The 18,555-nt window shown below is 41.5% G+C and overlaps 5 protein-coding genes across 5 annotated transcripts; 2 read left to right on the forward strand and 3 right to left on the reverse strand.

The window, feature by feature from the left end:
* Positions 1-1,968: 1,968 nt before the first annotated feature.
* On the reverse strand, positions 1,969-4,053 carry BCR41DRAFT_363257 (hypothetical protein). The gene is made up of 2 exons (XM_022025865.1): positions 3,513-4,053; positions 1,969-3,167 (listed from the first exon to the last, which is right to left on the reverse strand). Exons 1-2 carry the CDS (start codon positions 3,907-3,909, stop codon positions 2,110-2,112), a joined length of 1,455 nt encoding a protein of 484 aa, XP_021876292.1. The 5' UTR covers positions 3,910-4,053; the 3' UTR covers positions 1,969-2,109.
* Positions 4,054-5,402: 1,349 nt separating this feature from the next.
* BCR41DRAFT_363259 (CybS-domain-containing protein) lies at positions 5,403-6,538 on the reverse strand. The gene is made up of 2 exons (XM_022025866.1): positions 6,316-6,538; positions 5,403-5,864 (listed from the first exon to the last, which is right to left on the reverse strand). The coding sequence occupies exons 1-2, from the start codon at positions 6,431-6,433 to the stop codon at positions 5,455-5,457; spliced, it is 528 nt and encodes a 175-aa protein (XP_021876293.1). The 5' UTR covers positions 6,434-6,538; the 3' UTR covers positions 5,403-5,454.
* A 275-nt stretch (positions 6,539-6,813) lies between these two features.
* BCR41DRAFT_363262 (mitochondrial processing peptidase beta subunit) lies at positions 6,814-9,254 on the forward strand. Its single transcript, XM_022025867.1, has 3 exons — positions 6,814-6,961; positions 7,426-7,629; positions 7,964-9,254. The coding sequence occupies exons 1-3, from the start codon at positions 6,902-6,904 to the stop codon at positions 9,116-9,118; spliced, it is 1,419 nt and encodes a 472-aa protein (XP_021876294.1). The 5' UTR covers positions 6,814-6,901; the 3' UTR covers positions 9,119-9,254.
* Positions 9,255-9,626: 372 nt separating this feature from the next.
* BCR41DRAFT_208817 (hypothetical protein) lies at positions 9,627-14,092 on the forward strand. The gene is made up of 2 exons (XM_022019942.1): positions 9,627-9,679; positions 9,802-14,092. Exon 2 carries the CDS (start codon positions 9,836-9,838, stop codon positions 14,003-14,005), a length of 4,170 nt encoding a protein of 1,389 aa, XP_021876295.1. The 5' UTR covers positions 9,627-9,679; positions 9,802-9,835; the 3' UTR covers positions 14,006-14,092.
* Positions 14,093-14,773: 681 nt separating this feature from the next.
* On the reverse strand, positions 14,774-16,035 carry BCR41DRAFT_401379 (hypothetical protein; the record flags this gene model as incomplete). The annotated part of the gene is made up of 3 exons (XM_022029215.1): positions 14,774-15,434; positions 15,568-15,783; positions 15,896-16,035. 3 exons carry the CDS (start codon positions 16,033-16,035, stop codon positions 14,774-14,776), a joined length of 1,017 nt encoding a protein of 338 aa, XP_021876296.1.
* Between the last annotated feature and the right edge of the window lie 2,520 nt (positions 16,036-18,555).

Raw genomic sequence — 18,555 nt, forward strand, 5'->3', positions numbered from 1 at the left:
ATGTTGATTATTATTATTAATATTAATATTATCTGTCTTTATATTCCAAGTGAACCTCGCTTTTTCATTTTCATTGGAGTTATGGCTCCAGGATACAAGAATGATTCATTTCCTGACCTAACCTTCGAACGCGAGCTATTAAAGTAAATAATAATCATGCTACCAATAAACGCCATCCAGACCCCATTTCCCCCTTTTCTTCTAATTGTGAGATCCTGTTCAATAGTTTAATGCCTAGGGAGTAAGGGCCTCTTCATCGAAAGGGTTTGCCTAGCCTTCCTAGGCACTATGAATCCTAGCCCAAGTGTGAAACACTCTCCAAGGTTCACCAAACATGGGATATACAGTCCTTCTGCATAGGCACCCCTTTTGGAAGCCAACTCAAATACAGTTCAGTTAAAAGAGCTCCTTCCAGTTCTCGTTCAAAGACTGTTTATTGTCAGCAGCCTCATGGCTTCCTCGTATCCATATGTCTTCATTCTATGCCATCTTTAGCAGCGCACTGTCGTCCTCGTGCCGCCTGTGGGCTGATGACGGGTCGTCTTTCTGACCTATCCTTTTATTACTAATCTTACACAGTGTAGCCAACGGATGGCTGATGCATGTTTTAACGAGCAAGTTAATGTGCTGGACATGGAATCAGGAAAGGTATTGCAGTCGCTTGAAGGGCACAGCAAGGAGATAACCGAGATAGATTATTCGCCTAATGGGAAGGAAGTACATTACCTTAGGCAATGAAGACATGGCAGTGCGAGTATGGAATCCGGAGACAGGCCAGTGTTTGGTGAAAATCCCATCTGAAGGCGGGTATGCTAGAGCACTCATATGGGGTGCATTTGAAGAAGGCTACTTTCTAGTCACAGGATATGCAGATGGCTCTCTTAGGTTGTGGCATATTGTGGAGGAGGACGATCAGTATTAGTACCGCTTGAAATGGAGCACTAGACAAACGACTCTTAATGCTCGCAACATGCGTATTCAAGATGTAAGTGGATTGAGTAGCGTCAACAGGAAGCCCCTGGAACAATGAGGAGCTATAGACGAGCAATTCCTTTGGTCGTAAATGAAGCATCTAAACAGATTGCAATAGCATCACCAGTGACATTCAATCTGGAAGCTTCCTTTAGCCAAGATCGTCATCAAGACCTAGTAGAGGCAGCTTCAAAGACAGTGATCTTGAGACAAGAGATACCGTTGACAACGGCAGCAGTGCCAAGTAGATCGAGCAAAGACTACTGGTTCAAATACAGTGTGTACAGCGAAAGTAATTTTGTATGTTATTTCATGTAGATCTTACGACGACTAAGGGACTCGATAAATAAGATGGTATTGGGGATAAAGAATAAAGTAAAAAGATACTTGTTAACTAGCCAACATGAATAAGATTGATATAAACACGTCTTTTGCATGAGTAAATTGATACAGTTGGTTAGTGTGAAGATAGGTGATGAGGTATATCAACCGCTGCTTTTTTATTTAATACATCCGTGCAAATGTGTGGGATATTCAGTAGCACCCTTTATGTAGTGACACTTAGTTGGTTAAAAGCTGGGCTTTAGACAAATGCTTATTTAATAAAGCCCTGGTTCAGTTTGATAAATTCATAAAAAAGAGAGTGTCAACTTCTCCATTAGTTCCGTTGGTTGTGCTTTGAAAAAAAAAAAAAAAAAAAAAAAAAAAAAGAATTACACGGGCCAAGCAACCTAATTCCCCTGTCATGTCGGATATATATTTTACTCCGGTTTCCACTTTTTTTTTTTTTTTTTTTTTTTTGAATCCCGAAGAACTGAGCTTTTGCTTACTTTGGAAATAATCGCACATTTGAACAAAAAAAAAAAAAAAAAAAAGAAAAAAAAGAGCATTGCAGCAACAAGTCCTTGAGGATTGGAAACAAACAAGACAGTCCATTTTACAAGAATAGGAAGCAACAATGACGCTTTACACATTCACAATAAAAAAAAAAAAAGGATTTTTTTAATTGACAATGCGGATGAATGATGATTAGATACAAGAGTGAAAATAAGGCTAAAGAAGAAAGAAGGGTATGTAATAGTAGAAGGAGAGAGGAAGAAAGTTGATGCTATTTTACAATTTTTTTTTTTTTTCCTGTTACTGCATAGAAGCAACTGTGTTATATGAAGGTGGTAACGGTGGTGCTTCTTCTGAAGAGGATGGAATATAAGGCGGTGGACCTATGCTTCTCAAACGGTACAAGGACGGAGGCATAGGCGAAGGTGATGACGACGAAGAAGTGTTATTGTTCGGACCCAATCGACTACTCTCACTCCTTTCCGTCATGGGGCTGATACTGATGACATTCTCGCGGGAGATGCCATTATTGTGATAATCGACATTGTTGTCGATATGCGCAGTTACGGGAGAATTGGAGAGATTTACTAAATCTGCGGAGTCGTCGGACTCTGTAATCGGAATAATCGTAGAGTTCCTGTTATGGGGAGGCGAGATGCTTGCAGTGCTTCCAGTCCGACGATGAGGAGATGTAGATCGAGAGCCGCTAGGAGAAGAAGCAATGGAGGATGATGTTGAGGTGTGACGGTGGTGGCCCTGAAGGGAGGCACGCGAACTCCGGCTACTGTTACTATGATTCTGATTAAAGTGATGAAGGCCTCTCCTTAAGATCGATAGGTGCCGACGATTCAAGAATGCTTGAGTAGGCGGAGGCACGCTAATCACTGGATCAGATACATTGTTGTTACTGTTAGACAGGGGTGAGGCTGAATCCGAGCCTGAGGTCTCTCTTGGCAAAGGTGTTGATGTCGTTGAACTAGTTGCAGTTACACCAGCGTCAGCAACAGAGTTTATACGAGAAGAAGAGGAAGAAGAGAGCAATGAGGCTGCAGCTGTTGTTGTAGTAGTCGTGGTAGTCGTGGTAGTCGTGGTTGTTGTCGTAAGAATAGGTCGAGTTGAATCTATATAGTAATCCGTATCCAGATCGTCCAAACCAAGTCGCTGCTGTTGCTGTTGATGATAATGAAGATGATTCTGTTGATGTTGTTGATCTACAAGAGCTAGGTGTTGTGTCAATCCTTGTTGTTGTGAATCTTCAGCGACGCTGCAGTATACAACACGATCTGGGTACACGATTGTAGTTTCTGAATCAAGGTAGGGCTGATCATTCATATAGGCCACATATTGAGGAGGACTCACTAATAACAAACCAAAAAATAAGAAGAGTTAGAATCAATATAATAAGATTGCTCTATTTTTTTTTTTTTTTTTTTTTTTTTGACCCAACGCATTTGTCATTGTTTTGTCTCAAAGCATCGCGCAAGGGCCCTGATTGAGCGATATTTGTCAGGCACAAAAACATCAAGAGAGCATTGAGAGCAAAAAGACAAGGATGATGTCAGGGTATAGCAAAAAAAATGGCGCGCGAGATGAATTTGGCGATAAGGAGATAGAAGCTGAAAGGAAAAACAGAATTAAAGAAAAAGGAAAAAGGCAAGAGAAGAACATCCTCTTTTTGATTCTTTTTATATATATAGACTTGCCTTCGTCTCCAGAATCTGGTCGATATGTCGTTGTTGCTCGCCGCTCTGCCATCTCGGGATCATTTCTACCTCTGGCGCGGCGACGGCGACGATCTCGACGGGCGACATAGATAGTGTAAAAGATAGCGAGCATTAAGCCCAGGGATGCAATGATGTAAAACGCAGACTGTAGAGGCATAGTGGGGTCGCCGGTGTTGCTGTTGTTATTGGATGATGACCCTGGGATGGCCGTAACGGAAGCTGTGGCCATAATAGTCGATGTCGTTGTCATGACCATAGACGTTTCAGTGGCAGAAGAAGAAAGAGAAGGGGCAGACAAGGTTGGTGCGAATGTACTATGTGTCGCCGTCGTTATTGTTGCCATAGTATCGGTTGTGGAAGATGTCGACGAGGACATTGTGGAGGAGGGGAGTACTGTGGAGACAATGCGGAAGGAATGGTGGATAACGAGACGGGTTGTTTAGAGATGTGGTGATAAAGACGACCGTTAAGAAGGAATGCGGACTAAAAAAAAGGAAGAGTAAAGAAAGAACAAAAAAAAAAAAAAAAGAGAGAGAGAAAAAGGCGTAATTGATTAATTTGAATAATTACAAAGTAGGGAATGTAAAGGGTAGTGGCAATTACCAGTGCAGGAGATAGAAGAAAATAAAAAGCGGAAGTGGAGGATTGTAAATTACGAGAGACAAAAAAAGAAACCAAGGGAGTATTACAATGAAAAAGGGTCTTGAAGGGAGGAGAAGAAGGAGTAGGAGAGGCGAAATGGACTACTTTTATATGGCGGAATAAAAACGAATAAAGTTTCGTCCCTGAACTGGTTTGTGAATGACATGCAGATACAGGACATGCAGGAGGGAACTAACCAAATGCAAAAAATGAGACAAATTGCAATACACATCATATCCCCAAATCTTTCTGGAGGAACCATGAAAAAAAAAAAAAATAAAAAAAATAAAAAAGAAAGAAAGTAAAAAGCGCAAGGTGCGTGTTTACTCGAGTGAAAATGATACATGATGTCAAGCAAGAGGACACATGTTTTCTTGTCTTTTGTCGTTGCTCTTGTCAATCAATGAAAAATAACTCATAAAGAACCATTCGCTTTTAAATCCTCTCATTGGAAATACCCCGATAGCCGACCAATACAGACTGGACATTCAGGCACAGCATATAACAATACGAACATTTCTTTAATTCTGCACATTACAATACACACCCTTCTTTCTCCTCAAGAGACACCCGTGCGCATCTAATGAGGCGTATCATCCCAGAAACCTGAAAAGCCTGATTTCTGAGAGATGTCTTATTGCTTACAGCAAATGGTATCGCTTTTTTGGACTGCGCAAAGCGCGTTTTCCTTGACTCCCGTCTCGCCACAGCGCAATCGTTCAAAAAGGACATGTGTGTTTCCAGAATATCTTTTTTTTTTTTTTTTTTGCCTTTCGCAATGGAGCTATTTAAACTGTTAGTCGAAAAAAGTGCAGAAGTCTTCAATCCCTTTGACATCAAAAATTGAAAATCCTTATTATACGTTTTTTATTTTTTATTTTTAAGACTAAGGACACTTTTATCCATCGTCATTGGCTATCAATCTTGTCTATAGCAAATGAACGTAATAAATTGAGAGGCATTTTTCGAAGACACGGCAAGATTGTAAATCCGGTCGGATAATTTGATTGTAAAAAGCGCGCGTGTTTATTTTCATGTGCGTATACATGCGTATAGAAAAACCAAACTTCGAGAATTTTTCCTTTTACAACGTAGCGTAAAGCAACAGTCCTACGCGTCTTAGTTTTTGTTAGAATGAGTGTATTTATTCAAGCCTACTTGACAACTTTTTTCTTTTTTTTTTTTTTTTTTTTTTTATTCTTCATCAACAAAATATAGTTATTCCAAAGAAGTTCTTCTTATTATCGTAATATTACAATTCTTTTATATATTTTTATTTTTATGCCTTCCAGGCCCTGAAGATCAATTCAGTCAATCCAACGTCCGAGGTGTTGAACTGGTAGCATCCGATGAGAGTCAAGACAGTGGCGCCACGAAGGGTCCAGCTAATGGCCTTGTTACCGAAGACACCGACCTTACCAGGGTGGAGATAATCAGTGATCATAGCATCAAAGCCCATGTGCGAGTGGATGGGAATAACAACACCCAGAAGACCGTCTGTGATGGGATTAGCACCATTGATGGCAGAGGCAGCGAAGAGAGGAACCATCGAGACACTCAGGATACGCTCAAAGTCCCAATGGTAGGAGCCATGAACCTGGTTAGGGGCAGGGATCTTGAATGAGGGAGCTTTGTAGACCTCAGTAACATCTGCAGAGGTCTGTCCCGAAGTAGAAGCACTGCTACGGGCTTTTTTTTTTTTTTTTTTTTTTTTTAAAAAAAAAAAGGAAATAGAGGTGAGGGTTCGTGTGAGAAGAATGGATTTTTTTTTTTACAGTCGTGCTTGTCTGTTAACATGACATTGCTGAACTGTAGTCGATCCCGTGCATGAATGTATACCAAGGTAATTGGTCAAAGGTGATTTCAAAAACTAGCGAGAATAGGGTGAGAGCAAGGTTGATCGTGGGTTGTTGGTCGGTTCATCCCCAGATTATGCCACTTTCGGATTGTCATAATGCACACATAAAAATGGAGCTCGCGTGTTACTTCCGGTGATCTAGTCGTGTTTCCGTGTGCCACCATAATGCAAAAGGATACTTTCTGGAGTTGATGTTCCTTTACATGAATAAAACAGATAACACCTCTTGTATAAATAATAATAATAGCACTCTTTTGAATCACTAAAAGGTTCATTCATTACAAGCATGGAAATAGACGCGGGTGTTCAAGGCAGTGGACGAGCGAAGAGCGGTAGCCATGCGGAAGGAAGCATTGGAGCGGCTCATAGCCAAGGGAGAAGCGGCAAGTCTAAGAGCCATTGTTATTGATGATTGAGTAGAGTAGAGTGGAGTGGAGTGGAGTGAAGAGAATGAAGACGGGATCGAGAGAGAGGAAGGTGAGGATGAAAAAGAAACGGATTCTCTTGCCCAAAAGTTGACACTGTTTGTCCGATTGCGGAATCTCCGAGCTTGTTCCCTCGTGTAAATGAAAATTAAAAAAGGTCTGTAGCAAATACGATCGGGGAAGGATGTTCATGACAACTTTTATAGATAACCTGTGGGCTAAAATTATATACCCTGTAGAGTAGTAAGTTTACAATGGAGATGCCCCTGAATTAACTAGGCTGGAAATCTCCTCCCCTTAATCAGAGTTTGATTTGCGCACTTTTTGCATTCGTGAATGTTCTTCCCGGACAAGTGTTTCTGTGAGAAAAAAAGCTTTTCTATTGTCTGATCAGATTCTTTTGCATCCCATTCTTTCGTTCCACACACACAAATACGCACGTCATGGCTTCCACCCTTCTGTCTACCGCCTTCAGGGCTGGCCGTCTCAACTTGGCTCGCCAGGTATTATAACTATTTGCATCCCCTTTTCTTTTACCTTCCCATTCTTTCTTTACAGAAACTATGATTCCGAACATATTTTCGGGAATGTTTTTTTTTTTTTTTTTTTTCGTACACTTCAGGATGAGTGATGGACAATATGGCAGGATAATGAATAATCTTCGTATGGCAGGATTCCATTGCAATAGCATGGTTTGGATTTGATTGAAATGCCTTCAAGCCATTTTACAACAATGCGCGAATCAATTAATATCTGGAACTCCTCGGATTAAATGATGGTTGATTGCTTTGGCGACACATACGACTATCAAATAAATAAAGGCAGCCATTAACTCGGTTTTTTCTCAGCTCTCTTCATCCGTTTATAATCCATTGGCTACATAAAACGATTAGAGTCCGTATTGAAAAGGGTAATTCATAACCATTTCTCTCTTATCCACTTTTTTTGGCCTTTTTCTTCAATATAGGCTATTCGTCCTCTTGCCACTGCTGCTGCCACACAATTTCCTGGGGCTCGCATCACCAATCTGAAGAATGGCTTGACTATCGCCACTGAGTCTAATCCCTCAGCTCAAACTGCCACCGTCGGCGTATTCATTGATGCCGGTAGCCGTGCTGAGAACGCCAAGAATAACGGCGCTGCCCATTTCTTGGAGCATATGGCTTTCAAGGTAAACCAATTCATCATTAAAAGTTGTTAATCGAGTTTGATTTGTGTCTTCGGCTGCAGTATTATGAATGAGTAGGAGATCATACAGGAGTTAGTTTGATATTAAATCCAGATGACTGTGCGCAGTCAAGGCTTAAAAGAAACTCAGGTCTTGTGATCCGATTGTTGGACTTAGAAGGAAAAGAATGCGTTGTAGAATAACGACTTGGCATATCATACTATGGAGCTACCAACTATAGAGCTAACCTTGCGGAAATCGTGACATGGCAAGGAAAAAAAAAAATGCGGTACTAGATAACCAATCTTACATTGAAAAATTTGACATCTGGAAATAGGGCACCAATACCCGTAGCCAACACGACATCGAGTTGCAGATTGAGAACATGGGCGCTCATTTGAACGCCTACACTTCTCGCGAGCAGACCGTCTACTACGCAAAGTCATTCAAGGCTGATATCCCCAAGTCTGTCGAGATTCTCTCTGATATTCTTCAGAACTCAACCTTGAACAACGATGCCATCGAACGCGAGCGCGATGTCATTCTCCGTGAGCAGCAGGAGGTTGAGAAGCAAATGGAGGAGGTCGTCTTTGACCACTTGCATGCCACTGCTTTCCAGGGCGAAGCTCTTGGACGTACTATTCTGGGACCCAAGGAGAACATCAAGTCCTTAACCCGCGATGATCTTGTTAACTATATCAAGACTAACTACACTGCCGATCGTATGGTCCTCGTCGGTGCCGGTGGTGTTGACCACGATGCTCTTGTTCAGTTGGCCGAGCAGCACTTCAGCAAGCTTCCTGTCTCGGCCAATCCTACCGGCCTTGGCAAGACCTATGCCTTTGCTCCCAATTTTACTGGCTCCGAGATCCGCCTCCAGGATGATACCATGAACCTGGCTCACATTGCCATCGCTGTCGAGGGCTGCGGCTGGACCTCACCTGATTACTATACCATGCTCGTAATGCAGTCCATCATCGGCACCTGGGATCGCTCTCTCGGTGCCTCTGCCCACACCTCGTCCCGCCTGTCGAGCATTGTTCATGAGAACAAATTGGCCAACTCTTTCATGTCCTTCAACACTTCTTACACTGATACTGGTCTCTTTGGCATCTACTTCATTACTGAAAACAAGGACTCTCAAGACGATTTGGTCCACTTTGCTCAGAAGGAGTGGGCTCGCTTGACTACCTCAGTCACCGCTGCTGAAGTCGAGCGTGCTAAGCAGCAACTCAGATCATCTCTTCTTTTGGGATTGGATGGCACAACTGCTATTGCCGAGGATATTGGACGTCAGTTGGTTACAACTGGCAAGCGCATCTCACCTCAGGAGGTTGAGAAACTGATCAATAAGATCACCGTTGGCGATGTCCATCGCGTTGCATCTCAGTACCTTTGGGACCGTGAGATCGCCATGGTCGGTGTTGGACCAATTGAGTGCTTGCCTGACTATGTCCGTGTTCGCAACAATATGTCTTGGAACCGTTACTAGAGCCCTTGATTCCCTCATTCCTTTGTTCCTCCCACTTTTCATGTCATCTTTCGCTCACTCACCATCCTTAAAATCTCGAATATAAATACACTCTTTATCTTACTATGCAAGCATAACGATTATTATTATTATTAGTGTTTTTTTTTTTTTTTTTTTTTTTTTAAAGAGATAGACAAGACGAACAAGTCTGTGAATTAAAAAAAATGGCACTTTCTGTAGATCTGACACGTTTAAAAAAATTTCCATTTTGTGTTCATTGCGTATAAGCCACATGCAGTGGCAAATTGTGTGTTTTGTCTGTCCAAAAAAGGAACCATCAGGAACCTTACATTCTCTCATTCCATGCACAGAAAACTTGGTTGTTCTCGCCTTTGCCTCCCCACTCTTCAATCACTCTCTTTAATCCTCACCATTACGTAGCCCTCTTCTGCATTCTCAGTCATATAAAATAGTATTATAGAATAAAAGGAAAAAAAAAAAAAAAAAAAAAAAAAAGTAATGATTCAACGGTCATGAGTTCAAGGTTGATCACAAAGTGTATACCTTCATTACAACCACGAGGTATTTCTTACCTTTTTTTTTTTTTCTTTTTTTCTTTTTTTCCTTTTTTTTTAAAAAAAAAACATATATTCAGGTTGTCGCAATCGCCTAAACCTTTTTTTATTATGCTTAGCCTGGTCTAGTCGATCCAATGATACAAAGGTCCAGATCTACATTATGCATCGTAGATGGCTCTCTACAAATGTATCAATATCAACAGCAGTAACAGCAACAGTAACCCCATCATCAAAAGCCTCAAGGCTCATAATAACGAACAAAGCGAGGGCTGTATCATTTCAACAACTCTTGAGGCCATTAGGGACATGTGAGATCAGTCATAGTAGATATGAATTAAAATTGGGACGAGGACTAGAGCTAGGGTCAGTATTGAGTCCAGGATCAAGGTTGGAATTAGGATCAGGATCAACGGTATCATCATCATCACCATTATTTAGTAGGCGAGAGCACTTTTGTAATACAGCGTTGACACCACTCCTTCGCCTTGATACCCCGGCAACTACGATGACGACAACGCAATCACTGCAAAAACAAAATTGGCAGCATCCTGTCCAGGGGATCAGAAATTCACATCCATCAATATCTTATTACTATCACTACCATCAACATTTGTGCATTGGATCTCCACGTAAATCAATTCCTGCTGTTGCTTCAAAGCGTTCGCTATCAACATCAACCTCATCATCCTCATCGTCATCCTCATCCGCATCATCATCAGCTTCAGAGGTTTCACAAGGAGGGACTGCAGGGTTCGCACCATCATCATCATCTTCTTCTTCAGAGATACAGGCTGTACAATCTTCCTGGCATTTCCCACAATCCACTCGAGATCAAATGAGTCAGCGATCGTGGCTACCAAATCAACTCGAGCCATTACCATTACCAATTGCACTTAAAGCCTTCCGCTCATCCAATACAACAACAGCATCATCAACATCATCAACATCGTCATCATTCATAAGAGGGGATTTTTCATCAATAACAAAGTATAGAGCAGATAGAGTTGAAGAGCGTAGGTTTCCACGCCCTCCAGCAGTGATTGGATCACAACCTCTATATTATTTTGCAAGGAGATTTCCAATCTTGGCCGAACAAGAGTTGAATGCAATGCCACACAAGACTGCACTGGATTATTCGAGTTTCCTATTAGGAGCAATGGAGACCTCTTATCCATCTGCCACGACATTGCGAAGCGTAGTACGACAATTTAGGAATTTCTTAAAAGCATCATCTTTGCAGGAGCAATTGGAGTTACCTAGAGCTAGAATATGGGCACAAACTATTAGAGGTTTAATCTGGTTGAAGCAATATCGTCAAGCTCGAGTGGCAATTCATGCGATGCAGAAACTTGGGATCAAACCTACAGGTTATGCATGGCGAGGGATCTGTCGTGGATGGATTCAACAGGGGCAATTGAATCGAGCGGAGGCATTAGCGGCTCAAGTGTTCACAAGACCCGAAATTTCGCATGATTATCAATTGGAGGAACGTCCTTATTATATGACGGATATGGAGAAAACAACGACAACGTCAGCCCGTCGAAAGCATCGTTCACCCATGTCTCCTAATTCTGCCCCTCTCTTCTTGGTGATTGAAGCCTTAGCGGAGGCTGGGGAGATGGAACGAGCTCGTTATTGGTTTGATCGGATTCCAGAGCATGAGATGACGGATTTGTTAACAAGTGATATGGTGGCAGGATACTTAAAAGTGGGGCAACAGGATAAAGCTCATGAAGTGATCCGGATCATGGCCCGATGTGGTGTTCGACCAACAGCCATTGTCTTTAATCCAATTGTAGAACACGCAGTGAACCATTTAGGGATGGACACAGCAGAGCAGCTGGTTCGAGATATGATGGAATTGGGAACGTTTATGAATTTGTTCACATACAAGATTTTGATCCGTGGATATGTGGCGACAGGACAAAAAGAGAAAGCTTTAGAGTGTCTTCAACGGATTCGAGCCTCTGGAATTGAAACGGATCGAGCCTTGGGTAGGATTCTGTTGGATGGGCTTTGGAATCTAGGTGAAGTCCGTCGAGGAGACCATGGCCCTCCTGAACATTTCTCAGGATCAAATCGTGATACTGGTAACAGTAGTGACAGCAGCAGCAGCAGTAGCAGCAGCAGTAGCAGCAGCAGCAACAGAGATAGTAGGGATACCTTAATGGGGAAGGAAACCACGACAAGAGATGGTAATGATATGGATCTTGAGATTGAGGATTTAGATTTTGTGGGCCAGCCTGGATGGGGAGCCAAATGCGTCGAGTATATTCAACATGGTAAAATCGAGTTGGCAGAGGAAGCGCTTTACATGGCATTAATGTTGAAGAGCAGCAGCAGTGGCAACAATAAGAGTAAAGCAGAGTTTGATAAGAACGTATTGCAGGTTATTAGGGCAATGATTGATCAACGAGAGATGACTCGAGCTAAACGCTGGTTCGATTGTCTCGTCTCATCATTATCATTATCATCGTCATTGTCTTTATCGAGGTACGAGTCACGAGACCTTGACCAGCTGGTAGATCTGATGAACCATATGGTTTCTGGATATCTTCAAATGCATCAAACAGGAGAAGCAGAGGCCATCATCCAGACGATGGCTCAATATGGAGCACAGCCCACGGTAGAGACTATTAATTTGATGCTTCAATGGACTACTTTGCAGGCCGATATGACGGACGCGGAAGTTCTCATAACCAAAATGATTCAATCAGGGGTTGAGCCTAACCAGAAGACGTATGAGATCTTGTCACAGGGTTATGCAATGCGTGGCGCTGTCGATTCATTACAAGAATGTATCTCCAAGATGGAGGATGCAGGCTTTAGACACTCAGATTTGACACAGTCGACCCAAGAGCTGTGTTTGGCGCTGTTAGGTCGTGGCAGTAATGATGGTGGTGAAAGAGAACAGGCTTTTTCTTCTACTTCTTCTTCCTCTTCCTTCATGTCTACAGATATTTTGGACAGACTATGTTTACAGTGGATCAAACAGGACGAAATGTTACGAGCAGAAGAGTTTGTGAATCATTTGAGATCGAATCCGAATGTGCCGGTGACCAAGATACCGTATACGACCCTTATCCAAGGTTGGATTGATCAAAGTCAACGCAACACTGTCTCAACCTCAGCATTACAGGCCATTACTCAGTCACGTCCCGATAACAGTAGCGATGGGCTGTCAGGATCTGAATCAGGAACAAAGGCAACAACAACCTCGGCCTCAACTTTGACTCCGACTTCATCCTCAGTCCCTAGTAGTGAAAGTCTTCACCAAGAGTTCCGACTACGAGAAGAGAATGTATCAAAGATGCGTAAAGCTCGGTACTGGTTTGACAAGATGCCCAAGGAGCAGCAGCAGACATTAGATCTGGTGAATAGAATGATTGGGGGTTACATGGCCTTGGGATTAGAACAAGAATCTGAAGAGTTGATTCAATGGATGGCCTCCAAACGAATCAAGCCTGATGTGAAGACATACAACCATATGTTGGGACATATGATCCAGAGACTGACGATGCCAGCTGCTGAAGGAATGATTCATAGGATGCAGAGAGGAGGGATTCAGCCCGATATTGAAACCTGGAATTTGATGATCCGTGGATATGTCATTCGTGGAGAATTGAAAGAGGCGATGGGATGCTTGGATCGTATGGCTGGTATTCAAAATCCGCCAGCATCAACATCAGCATCAACATCGGCTCGGGCCACAGCCACATCTAAGAACAAATCCAAGACACGTGAGGCTATTGACGCGTTCGATCAGGAAATTGTAGAGATGGTTATCCATGAAGAGAAAAAGGAAGAGGAGGATTCTGTTAAGGAGAGCGGACTCGATGAAGAGTCAACGATGGCTTTAACAGCCGATACAATCCATGGCAATCAAGGCTATCGTCGTAATCATCGTCGTCCTTTATCATCAGGGGCAGAGTCAATGTACGTTAACAGTGTTGTTGCAGTGGAACCGAATGAAACGACAGTGAAGCTTCTTCTGTCAGGATTTGGTCCAGAGGTGAAGCCTATTCAAGGACGTGGAGACTATGGTCGCGCACTAGAGTTGTATAAAAGCAGAGTGGCACGTCAGAAACAGCAACAAGATCTATTGCTTCAAGGCCTTGCAGCATGGAGTCAACAACAACATGATGGTGGTAGTAATGATGATGAATGGGTATTGGACCATTTAGAAATGCTTCAAAGTCTATCAAGTGAATTGAAAGGATCTGAAATTGGGATGACAGATATGGATTGGAAGAATGAGCTCCGATGGGAGGAGATGATGGAGATGGAAAGAGAACGAGAACGAGAACTCTCTGGAGGAAGAAGTGTGTAAAAAAAAAACTCTTTTCCCACGCTTGATTGATTTTTTTTTTTTTTAGTTTTTTATCTTTGTAGAGAGAGATCTCATTTCATGAACATGTACATTAAAGTATATAAATATCATATTAAGCACAGACAAAAAAAACCATAAACATGCCACCTATGCATTTTAATTTATTGATTTTTTTTATTGATTTTTTTTTTTTTTTTTGTTCAGCTCCTTCTCACTTGTTGAAGGCGTCAAGTTAAGAGAAAGTTTTTGTTAAAATACAGTGAATAAGGAACAAAAAGAGGGGGAAAAAAAACTAAACTTGACTATCTTGGGTTATAAATACTAAGAAACGTTTTTTCTTCCAAAGGAGAAAAAAAAAATATCATAACGAGATCTTCTTTTTTTTCTTGCCCCTGGCAAAAAATATGTTTGATAAATATCACTAAGGAAATAAAACAAAGTTGCAAATTGAAATAGGAAGTCATTGACTGAGCATGGGTATACAGTTACAAGTAGTTGTTACAAAACAGAACAGAAAAAAAAAAAAAAAGGGCGAATGGGAAAAGAGATGGTCAGGAGAAGATGGAAGAGGAAGGGGGGTTTTGAAAAGGAAAAAAAAAAGAGCAAAAATGGAAGGTGGGGGGGGGAGAAGGAGGCCTGCCACACTGCGCACTGAGAGAATACAGCACGCTCTCCCCCCCCTTCCATCCCACCCAACAACCACCTCCTCATCCTGTTCCTTTGCCATCTCATCTCTTTTTCATTTATCCATTCTTTGTTGTTTTTTTTTTAGTAGTAGGATTGGTAAAAGGTGGTGGCATCCATGGGGATAGTACTTGGAGGGGCTGCTACACGTTGATAGTCAACTGTAGTGGGAGCACCGTTCATATCTGGATGGGAACCCAGATGGGCCAAGAAATGCTGGTAATTGGGACCAAGCTCAGGAGGTTGAAGAGGATGGTGGTGTGGAGGCCTGGCAGAGATTTGGCCTGGATATGGATCATATTCCTCCTGTTTAATGTAGTGATGTTCTTGAACATGATGCTGTGGCTGACCTGAGTGCTGATGTTGGTGTGGGTGTGGTAGATGCATATGGTGTTGTTGATGTTGAGCCTTGGCGTGAGTGTGCTCCAACTGAATCATTGGATGCAACTGTGCAAGCGGATCCATGGGATTCAAGTTCATTGAGGCCATTGGGGTCATAGGGGTCATAGGCGAGAGTGGCGAGATAGGAGAGAGCGAACCCTCATGAGGTGGTGTGTGGACTGGTGACATGCTCTGAGGATAAGCCGGAATGTGAACCTGGAGTGGATGTCCGTGCGCGTGTGCATGGACCATCTCGTTCTCAAGCATGGGTGCTCCCACAATATCACCACGCCAGACAGCAGGGCGGCGCATCATAACATGCTCCTTGCGGTGATGTTTTGTCAAAGTGGTCTTGCGGCAGAAACTAAATTTACAAATAACACGTGCATAAAATTGAAGAACCAATAACCAGTTAAGCATAAGTAAAAATTTCTTTTTAAACAACCTCGGTGTTACACACATTTTTTGCTTGCTTTTGTTTGAATACTATTTTTTACCTCTTGCCGCAGCCATCGATATTGCACTTATAGGGTCGCTTGCCAGTGTGAATGCGACGGTGACGCGCAAGTGAACTGCTATCACTGAAGCGCTTCTGGCATTCAGGCTGCTCGCACATATGAGGTCGCTCGCCAGAGTGAGTGCGTTGGTGCACTGTCAGGGCAGACCGTTGAATAAATGACTTTGTGCAGCCGGGTTCATTGCATACGAATGGTCTATCATAAGAATAATAACACGGAAATGACGTCAGTCAATCGTATCGATGCGTTCATGCTTACTCTTTTTCCCATCCTCTTCTCTTTTTTTTTTTTTTTTTTTTTTTTTTACCTCTCATTAGTATGGATGCGACCGTGGCGGGCTAGATCAGATCGGCGTGAGAACGCTTTGCCACAGTTGTCCCAGGCACAGCGGAAAGGTCTCGAATCATGTTGATGGCCCTCAGTATGGATTAATTCGAGAATGTCCATCTTGGGCGGATACGCCAGGGAAGTAATGGTTGAAAGCCGAACGGCAACGAGGAAACACGGACAAACTAAAGGGGATTGAAGGCGCCTTGGGAAAGCTGTTTATAGAAATGTCAAGGAATATAACAGTAAGGACGAAATACATGATGTTAATAACATATTCATTTGTGTTTAAACCAAAAAAAAAAAAAAAAAAAAAAATATAAAGTAAAATAAATTCAGAGTCGAGACCTCGGCTGAGCAGGGGAAGAGAGATTAAGATTACACAGATGAGGGAGGAAGGGTCACTGATTGATTGACTGGGCGGAGTAGAAGGGGGAAGGGGAAGTAGGGAAGGGGAAGTAGGGAGGGAGAGCGAGAAGAGGGAAAAAAAAGAGGGATCAAAGTGCATTTTGTTGTTGGCGTTTAGTATTAGCCCAAATCTCATTGCCCATCGTTAGTGTGCACTTTTTTTTTTTTTTTTTTTTTTTTTTTTTGCTCGCTCCCACACTGTTAAAAAAAAAGGACTATATCCAACTTTAACTGCTAAAAGCAAACTTGTCATCGTTCTATTGTCTACTAATATAGAAGTAGTGGATGACACTAAAAAGGTAGTTTGGATTCATGCAAGCAAAAGAGAAATATTATAGTTATGATACTCTTGGTGCTTGGGACTTGACTTTGTCCAGTGGTGTCCTCCTCCAAATAAAAAAAAAAAATCGACGCACGGTCATTCTCATCAACTCAGTCAGAGTAGCTGTAGATGATAGTCTCCAGCGCACAGAGAAGAGCAGAGGCACTCGGATGTTGGTTGTATTAAAATCCCGGAGCATTGTCAAACCCTTTTTTTTTTTTTTTTTTTTTTTTTTTTTTTGGCTCTCTTGTTTCTAATGCAAGATGTTTGTCTTGGAGGAAAAAAAAAAAAAAAAAATGCACAAAGCACGAACCCACTTCAACCAAGAACAGGTGGCGATAATTTTAATGAAAAAGTGCAGGGGCCTCTTTTTTTTTTTTTTTCCTTTGAAGAAAGCTCTTTTGAAAATGGTTCCTGTCGAATCTCTTCCACATCTGTTTCATGGATAAGGTTATATGAAGAGAAAAGGGGAGGTGGGGGAGAATGTAAAACTGCTGGAATAGGGCATTACCTGTCTTCAAAGAAAGATCTCAAACAAATGAAGGTCTCTTTTCAAACAAATGAAAAGAGGAGATATGGGATAGAAAAAATTAAAAGTAATAAAATAAAAAAGGTGTGAAGAGCGAAGAGCGAAGAGTGATTGATTAAATTGCTTATATCGTTTAGATGCGCGTTGTCAAGAAATGCGGTCAAGAGATGAATCTTATCGTGAAGAGAGTAAAGAAAGGTAGAGAGGAAGGAAGAAAAAAAAAAGAGGAAGTTGTGCGTATTTTTATACTTGTGAAAATTGGCGTAGTGTAGAGCGTGGAGAGAGATGTCAGTGCATGAATCAATGGATTAGTGCCCACATCAAGGGGGATGAAAGAGAGAAGACGAAAGAGAGAGCACTGAGCATAGTCCGTTAACGTCTGGAGTCTGTTCTCTGAAAAACTTGTAATACTTGCAATAGAATAAGGAGAGAATGAATAGAATGGGAGTGCACCACTGAGGGGCTTTGTTGACATTATTGAAAAGCATTGAAAGCATGACTTTTTTGTTTTTATATCTCTCTATACGAAATAATTTTACTTTTTACTTTACTTTACTTTACTTTTTACCTTAATAGCATTTAGAACTATTTCGATGTTGATTTCCCCCCCTGTCCAGGGTATACAAAGAAAACGATCAATCACTTTGTTATTTTTTATCGACACAATAAACAAAGAGATTGATCATATTGTTAACCACAATAGCCAAACAACTAGTATACATGGTAAACAATCTCCCAAATTCACACACAGACTTAGTTATACGCGTCTAATTCACTTGTTTACGTCCTACCCCACTCAACTAACCAAAATATAGAAAAGAAAGAAAGAAAGAAAGAAAAAAAGAAAGAAAAAAAGCAGGAAGCGGAAAAGGAGCTGAAAGAGAAGGAAGAGGAAGAGACAGCATCGATGTAGATATTTATAATTCAGGTCGGGTTGTTCACACCATCCTTCTTTACTTGCTCCTGATTGGATTACTCCGTCTCTGAACTTTTATTTCACTACTTTGTTTTTAAGGTCTTCTGGATGATTGATCATATAATGATCAATCCCATGTTGTCCCAACATTTCTACTCGTCGTTAAATATTAAAAGATAATAGGGCAGGGGTTCACGAATGAAAATAGAGAATGGGAAAGAAAATAGAAACACGGAGGAAAAAAAAAAAAAAAAAAAAGACATGAGGTTTCTAGTTTCTTAATATTATCACTTTATTATTACTATTGTCTTCTTGTATGAGGATTTAGTATAAAATTATAATATTAACATTAGCATGAGTATTAGTTTGTGGCAAGAATTGCAAGGATAGACGCTATTTTACTCCATTCTTATTCAATTTCATCATTCTAACCTATTAAATTCAAATAGAATATTTTTTTTAGTC

Source organism: Lobosporangium transversale (genome assembly GCF_002105155.1).
Source record: "Lobosporangium transversale strain NRRL 3116 chromosome Unknown BCR41scaffold_61, whole genome shotgun sequence".
Lineage (NCBI taxonomy): Eukaryota > Fungi > Mortierellomycota > Mortierellomycetes > Mortierellales > Mortierellaceae > Lobosporangium > Lobosporangium transversale.